General features: G+C 24.2%; 2 protein-coding genes across 2 annotated transcripts; one reads left to right on the top strand and one right to left on the bottom strand. All coding sequences in view use genetic code 6, as the record gives it.

The window, feature by feature from the left end:
* Window positions 1-1,661: 1,661 nt before the first annotated feature.
* On the top strand, window positions 1,662-2,588 carry TTHERM_00526870 (hypothetical protein; the record flags this gene model as incomplete). The annotated part of the gene is made up of 1 exon (XM_001028098.4): window positions 1,662-2,588. The coding sequence occupies exon 1, from the start codon at window positions 1,848-1,850 to the stop codon at window positions 2,586-2,588; it is 741 nt and encodes a 246-aa protein (XP_001028098.3). The 5' UTR covers window positions 1,662-1,847.
* Window positions 2,589-7,745: 5,157 nt separating this feature from the next.
* TTHERM_000526869 (transmembrane protein, putative) lies at window positions 7,746-8,279 on the bottom strand (the record flags this gene model as incomplete). Its single annotated transcript, XM_012801089.1, has 1 exon — window positions 7,746-8,279. One exon carries the CDS (start codon window positions 8,277-8,279, stop codon window positions 7,746-7,748), a length of 534 nt encoding a protein of 177 aa, XP_012656543.1.
* Between the last annotated feature and the right edge of the window lie 457 nt (window positions 8,280-8,736).

The following is an 8,736-nucleotide window of genomic DNA, read 5'->3' as shown; positions in this document are numbered from 1 at the left end:
AAATACTTTGTGGACCATATCAAAGTATTATTTCGATTTATATATTTATTTAACTATTGGTCACACACAATGCTTCCATTTTGCAGGAAGGAAAGAAAGAAAGGAAGGAAGAAAAAGAAATTATTTCGCAATCAAAATAACAAATAATCAGGAGAATTTTTTCAAGTAATTATTGACGTCTAAGGATTGATAAGAAAAATATAATCCTGCCTTTGTAAAAAGTAATATATATAACTAAGTTTGATCGAAGATCACTATTTAGCCTGAGCAAGCAGCTGATGTAATATGATGATATGTAGAATCTGAAGTAATAGAAATAAAAAAAATCTTCTTATTAAAGTATAAGTGAGTAATATTGCCATGTAATGGGATAAATTTAAATTTTATTAAAAATACTTTTCTTTATAATGTGCATGTCATAGGAAGAGGATGTAACGTAATCAGTCAAGGATTTATAACTTATTACGAAAGCCTTGGTGGAAAAACGATTATGAATCCTAGTAATTAACTAGCCAGTATTTCTGTTTATTTATTGCGCTGTTGATTTGATTGTAGAATAGAAGGTGAAATTCATTACAGTTACCTATGCACAGATGTTGATGTTACAAAGAATAGATAAATTCAAAATATAAATGTTGTAATATTAATAATAAATAATAATAATAATTATTTTAAAGTAAGATTAGGAATATTCGATCAGTCTTATAGTAAGAGCTGAACAAGAAACAAATTAGAAAGAAATAAAGCAAGCAAGAGAGCAAAAAAAACAAAGGAGCAAATTAATAGACTTGTTAATAGAGGGTGGGGAAATTAACTGTTATATAATAGAAAGAAAATCATGAAGAATAAATAAATAAAAAAATATAAAATACCCCTAAGGAGGGATATTGAGAGATATAAATAGAATTAGGGTCAAAATGGGTTCGAGATTAATCTAATATGAGTTGTTTTTGAGAGATGCTGCACTATGTCGACCAGCTAAACGAGTATGGTTTGGGAAACAAACATGAGAGAGAGTAAAAATATTGAAAGAAATATGAAAGACAGGAAGATATTTTGGAAGATTATATAATTTAAAATATGGAAGGACTAAAAGAGAGAAATAATAAACATTAGTAAAGTAATTTAAATTAAATCAAATATTATCAGAATAGATGGTAATTGAGTACTTCGTAACTAATTTTTCTCATTCTACTTCTTTGATATTAATCCTTATTTCTTTTTTAAATTTAGTTATTGATTTTTTTATTTTTCACTAAAAATAAACACTTGCATTTGCCTGCCTGCCTGCTTAACTACCCACCAGTTTCTATTCGATCTTATTTGATTTGAATTAATTAATTTTTGAGTGGGGTAAGATAGATAAGAAAAGTTAATTAAATTTTTAAATGCGAGGGGTGGGAAAAAAGGTGTAAAATGAATTATAATCATAGGAAAACTTGATTAATTTAATCCAAAATTTTTATATAAAAAAATGTAATTACAATCAAAAATTTTGTTTATGTTTACTCTTAAATTTTTTTTCTGACAAAATCAAACAATCATATAAAAAAAAATTTACAGTAGAACCTGATTATTAAAGCAAAATTTATGTAAAAACACGAATTAAAGCTATCTTTAATTTAAATCTGCTGGAATGAAGTCTTTCTTATTATTTTATAATTATTTAATTAAAAGAAGAAATATTATTAATCAAATTCACAAACTAACAAGAAAAAAGGCCTTTAAAAACCTTATTTCTCAATCATTTTCATCACTTTTTTCACTTTGACACTAACAAACTGAAAAAATACTGTCTATCTGCTACTAAACGCTCTATCTTGACACATTCTCACTTAATACTAAAAATGTTCCAATAACCTCAATACTTTGCTTATAACAATAACAATAACTACGGAAACATCGGTTATTATCAATAAGCTCAACAATAAGCTATGATGGATATTTACTTCCTCTAACAACAACAATAACTCCAATAACAATAACAATCATAGATTTAAAACTAAAAAATGGTCTAAAACAACAACATCTTTGAAGACGTTTCTGAAGAAGTTGAATAATTTAATGTTTTCGGAATTTTAGACGAAAGCATGGATTTGATAGAATTTGAATACAATCAAAAATAATCTGCTAAGGATAATTTCGAAGATGAATTCTCTGAAGGAAGCACAAACAATTCCTCTGCATCTTCCCACAACTCCTCCAAAATTCTTGAAGAAAACTTCTAAAGCGACGATTCCAGTGACAGTTGCTAATTTTCTCAAGAAGAAAATAATTTCAGTGAACATCAAATTAACCTCTACAGCGGTTAAGGCGTTCACCTCTTTTTCGATTCTAATGACAGATGTGCTCACTCCGAAGAAATAATCCTTTTCGGAGAAGAAGAAGTTGTTATTTGCATTAACTAATAATAAATTGCAAATTACTAAAATAGCAACAAAAACGTTAGAATCGTTTTCATGTGCCCTGGTAAAGAAGTCATCGTAAGAAGAGCTCTCTCTAGCTACTCTGACAGCGAAATGATGAACTCCTTGCCAATTAACATGAGCTCAGCTGCTTTAAGATTTGTCGCTAGCTCAGAATTCTGAAGATTTAAATTTAATTACTCCTAATTTTAATTTAATAATTTAATTTAATAAATTTTAAAAATTCCTTGATTACAAATAATAATCAATAACAAAACAAACAAAAAAAACCATGTAAAATAAAAACTAAATCACTCTTTGCACCCTACCTTCCTTGATGCCTACCTACATTTTCAGCCCACTTCTTTCTGTATTGAGCTGCTGAAGCAAAGCAAACCAAGTTAATAATGGGAGCAAGAGTTCATAATACAATTAATAAACTTCCCTCTAAATAAATAAATTATTGAACATATCTAAAAACCTTTTCAATCAACTAATAAGACTCTATAATAATAATAACAATCCTTTCTATAAATACACTTTCTAATCACACTTACATACATACATACCACACAACTCAACTTACCATCTCAATTAGCACTTCTTAAAACTTAATTTAATATTTATTTCTAATTTTATAAAGAAAAAAAAACCATAATTTATTTGAGTGTATATACCTATTTATTTTGTTATCTCTTAACTTAATCTATTACCAAATCAATTCATTAATCCATCAATCAATATTTCTATTATTTCCAACTTCATCTTTCAATATCTTTATTCATTTATAAGCCCATTCATAACTTTGGATGGCTCATTTTTTATTGCATTTTAACTCATCAGTTTTCCTTTAAAACCTATTTTCTTCATCTTTAAAGGCATTTATTTACACTTTACATTTATAACACTTTTTTTTACTCTTTCTTATCATCATTGTTACTCATGCCTCTCCATATCATAGATATTATGAATGTGCCTAGCCTATTTTTAGCTTTCAAAGTAATATTTTATTTAAATATAAAACTTGCTTGGAGACCTTTTGTAGGAAGATTTGACTGCTAACTAGCTTATTTTATTTAACTCACTTTTTTATAAATTGAAAGGTAGAGTAAACTGCCAATATTTACCACAAATACAAAAAAATTTATAAATTTTGAGATCTGACATAAAAATATAATTCTATTAAATGAAGCACACAAAAATATTCGAGGTGAATAGAGGTAAAAATATTAATTAAAGAATATTGCTTAGCTTAAGGTAAATTTTAGCTTTTTATTTAGTCTTTAATTTATAAGTTAAATGATATTAAAATTCATCAGATAACGTTCTGTTTCAATATTGATTTTTATTTTACATCAAAAAAACCTGAAATAATTAAATGGAATAACTAAATTTTTTTTGATATAAATATTATTACTTAAATTTCCATAAAATACTAACTGAAATAGTATTTTTTATCTGAATAATTACTAGAAAAAAAAACTTTTGTCTATATTTGTGGTCATTAATAATATTTCATCTGAATAACCAACCATTTGTTATTTATCGTTCATATATATGCAAATAAACAAACAGAAAGAAAGAAACAAAAAAAGGCAAATAGATCAATAAATCATCAAGCTTGGCAGCATTTAAAGCGAAGCCTAAATGAATGAAAAAAGAAATGTAAATAGAAAACCAGCTTATTAATTATAGCTTGAATTCCATTAAATGTTTTCTTTTACATTTGTTTTTATTTTTTCTATTTTTCCTCAATTTAAAAAAAATAATAAAAGCAATAAATTTTTTTTTACTGCTGATAAATTTAAATTTTATAATGGAAAATAAATATGTAAATATGAAGAATAATGAAATCAAAAAAATTGGTAAGTGATAGTACATAAAGTGTAATAAGTTGTCATAGCAGAGAAAGTAACGAAAAATATTTTTAGCGTTTGAATTTTGTGTCAAATTATACTTGAATTGAGTTAGAGTAATGCGTTCAAGTTAAATAAGTTGGATTACTTTTTTGATGATAATAGACAAAAAAAATATTATCTTACAGCTGTTTAGTATTAACTTAAAATTAAATTCTTCTGTAAATGAGTTTTTTTCGATTAAACCTAAACCAGTAAATATGAATTTAGTTTGGTGAAGCAGATTTAAATGGCAAACAGCTTAAGTAAACAAAATTTTTTTAAAAGTAAAGTAAATTCTTGTTATAACTGACTCTATTTCATTTATTTTTATTAGATTTTATGAAATATTAAGAACAAAAAAAACAAACAAATTAACGATGTTTGCATGCAAATGATTGCTGAGAAAAGAAAGAAAAAAAAAGTAAAATTAAAAAATACTTATTAAATTTTAGGTAATAATTGCTTGTGTAAAAATTACCACGCTTAAAGGATTTACTGAGCATTATTTAATTCTCGATGATAGAAAATAATCACTAGAAGGAAACTAAATGTTTTGCACAGTAGTTCTGTCTGTAAAAAAATAAAATTTAATGGGCGATAATCAGCAAAAATAATTAAGATTTGAATTTTTGAAATAAATTTAAGCTAAAATAAATTTTTATTTATTGTAATTTTTTTGGTATATTAATTATTGATACTCCAATAGTTTGTTTCTAAATAATATTTGAGAATTGAATTAATCAGCTCATTCATTCATTCATATATTTGTTTATTTTATTGATTAATCTAATCAATCAATATATATATCTATCTATCATTCTAGCTCTTGAATGATTGTAACTTAATTTCAGCTTTATTTATGAATTATATTTATTATTTTACATTTTTACTAATTTTGCCTTACATGATAAAATAATATCTTCAGAAATGTTGATGGTAAGTTAAATACAAATATAGATTAATACTTTCTTTCTAATTTATTTGAAGTAATTTAAAACCCATGAATAAAATTTTTTTGATGAAAGAGAAGAATATTTATTTATTTATTTATTCGTTTTTTTCTATTTGATGCTAATTTCTTTTCTTAAAATTGTAAACTTAAATGTATGTGAGTCAATTAGGTAAATGATTATCAAAATATTTATAGAACTATTACAAGCAGTGCAATGGTTCTAGAATAAATATCAAAATTACAATACCAAAGTGCGGTAATGGATAAATTACAAATTAGGGCTAATGAATCCTAAAAATATTATTTGAGTTGAATCTTTGAAACCTATAAAATTTCCTATAAAAATTTACTTAGTATAATGAATGATTGATGTAAATATGTCAAAAAAGTTATAGATCGATCGACATAGAAAATATGAAGAATATATTTTTTCTCTTTCAAGCCTTTTCACAATGATTTACGAATGCAGATATTCAAAAGTTGATAGATATGACGCATAAATTTTATAATCGTAATTGAATATAGTTAGAGTTGCAACTTATTATTATTAAACAATGATTCAAATACAAAAGAATTCTAATAATATATTAAGTTGTTTGTATACACCTATTTGATATTTTAAATAAATATTTTAGTTTATATTATCTTCTTTGTAGAAAAGTAAGAATGAGTGAATGAATGAATAAATGTTAATTTATATTCAACACGCATCCGATTTACAAAGCAGAGTAAAGTCTTATTTATAAAAACTTAATAAGATTACAGAAAAACTAAAAAAAATTTAGCCTAAAATCCGCAAATTTGAATTTTGAAAAGTTTTAAAAAGCACCGCACATTTATGTATAATGGAAATATTAAATCCTTTATTTAAAGATGGATTGACTGACGTAGAAGCAACAGAACGAAAAAATAAAAATGAAACTAATAAATAAAAAAATGCCTAACAGGAAATATGATAGAACTAGAGTGAATTTAATAGCTTTTCTTTCTTTTAATGAATCTATATTTCACATCCGCCAACAAAAATTCTTCAGAAAAGATATAAAATTTATATTTTTTTCGTTGAATATTTGGTTCTAGATAGGGTAAGGCAGTGTAACAATCAAAATAATTAACTTTAAATTTTAAGAATAATCCAAAAAATATCTTATATTTTGAAGAAGGGTCGTATTTTATAATAATAAAATTCTACAAAGAGCTAATTAAATAAGTCATAAGTATTGCATGAGCCGCATGCAGCATGCAGTCAAATTATACAATATAAAGTCTCTATAATATGCTATTGGGATAGGGATTTTTCTGGTGCATTAGGGTAAAAGGTTATGGTAAATCCTTGATAAATTAGATTAGTAACTTGTCTAATCGACGAGATTTTTTGAGGATGCACAGTTGAAACAAGGAATTAAAAAGAATCCACAAAGAATTAGGCAAAAAAGCAAATAAATAATTGGTAATAACGAAATACTTTACAGTAATTTACATTTAATAAAAATTAAATATAATTTGAAAGTTATAAAAGAATTTTTATTTACTTACATTAAATTTTGAATTCCCTAGAGTATTACTATTCTCTTCCTATGCTCGCTTACTAAATATATTTAAAGCGACATATTTTGTTAAGCAGATTTATTTATTTTTTTCATTTATTCTTCAATCTTTTCTTTCTGTAATCTCTCCCATTTCTTCCTATATTTTATTTTTTCTGTCAAATTGTTTGCTTACATATTTAATTCTTCATATAATATTTTCTTTTTATTTAATTGAATAGAGCCTTTCTTTCCTTATTTCTTTTCTTTGTGTACTTGATTTCAAATCATTTTGTTCCTGATTTATTTATTTATTTTAAAATCTTATCATGTTATGAAAACAATTTTATTCTTTCAATTTTTTTTTGAGTTGCTATCATTCGAAATATTTCAACTGATTGAATTATTTTACTATTCAATAGAATCTCATTTTATTTGAACGACTTCTAGTTATTTATATATTTTGATAGAGATTCTTTTGAAAATTTTTAATACGGATAAGTTCTCCTTCATTGATTTTCTTGCTAGAACTCTTAAATGAATTAATTGTATGATTGGAAATATTCATTCACTCAAGGAAAGCTTTTGGTTTTTGAAGATGACAAATATTATTGATTTTAACAGGGAGAAGTTTCTTTGATGACGGATAGATTTTTTATGTATCCATTTAATGTATCTTTCTGATACTAAAAAAAAAGTAATCTAAAAAGTTGACTTGAATTATGAATATTAAAATTCTACTCAAATAAATAAATGAATAATAAATATTTTTCTTATTTATTTAAAAATTGGTTTCAAAGAGAATATTTTAAATTATTTGCTAAATAGATTGCGAAAATGCAATCGATTGCTGTTATAAATTAATAAATAGAATGATTGGTGAACAGTGTAGCTGTGTAATGAGTTTGCTTAATTTAAAAAATATTTAAAAGGAATGGTAATGGGAATGTAGATATATTTTGATTCATTTTGTAAAGATAAAATTAAAGCGTATACAAATATATTAAAAAATACATTTATTATGAAAGATATAGATGAATATAAAAATAAATAAGTGTAAAGCGGTTAATAAGGGATAGCCAAACATAAAAAAAAAATGAATTAATTAATTAATTAATAATTAAACAAATAATAAATGAATTTCACAGTTTACTAATTTTTAAATATAAATTTCGAAAATTTCTTTTTTATTAAAAATTGTTTAATTTACACACCCTATACCAATCACTAATTCATTCTCTGTATGTATATATGTATATATGTATGTATGCAGGTAGGCAGAATCTTTTATATAGATTTAATAATTATTTTCAAATTTTAAAAAATAAGCTTACTCTTACAATAAACCAATTCTTTTCAAACCTTTTTTTATCATTTGCACATTTTAAACTGCAGAAATAAATATGTTGCTACTTTATTTAATTGTACTATTTCTTATTGAATTTGTGTAAGATATTCTAAATTTTTTGTAAAAATACATTTTTAACACGTCTTACATTTCTATAAATTTCAATTATAATTTTAAATTGTTTACTCAGTTTCTCTCACAAATATGTTCAATCAATTAGGCACTATAACTAGTCTCTGAACCCAGCTCTTTCTTGAAACTAGCACTTTTTTTCATATTTTAAGCTAAATTACGCAGTAATTACCCCAGTAAAAAGGCTTTTAGAGCAGTTTTTCCACAATCTTTGAAATCACAAATAAAATAATATTTTTATAATGAAATTTATTCATCTATAAAGGCAAAATCAAACATAACTTCTAACTTAACAAGTGGAAAATCGATTACTTACTCACTAGAAATCGATTTCTGAAATATTTAATATCGATGTACTCTTACTATTTGCGACAGAAAAATATTATGAAAATAGTGATAGAAATCTTTTGATTAAAAAATTAATTTTGCTCCATCACTCTATTTCAGGTGTTAACAAAAAACAAACAAAATTTCT

This window comes from Tetrahymena thermophila, assembly GCF_000189635.1.
Source record: "Tetrahymena thermophila SB210 genomic scaffold scf_8253811, whole genome shotgun sequence".
Classification (NCBI taxonomy): Eukaryota; Ciliophora; class Oligohymenophorea; order Hymenostomatida; family Tetrahymenidae; genus Tetrahymena; species Tetrahymena thermophila.
This window is presented reverse-complemented; position numbering and strand designations above follow the sequence as displayed.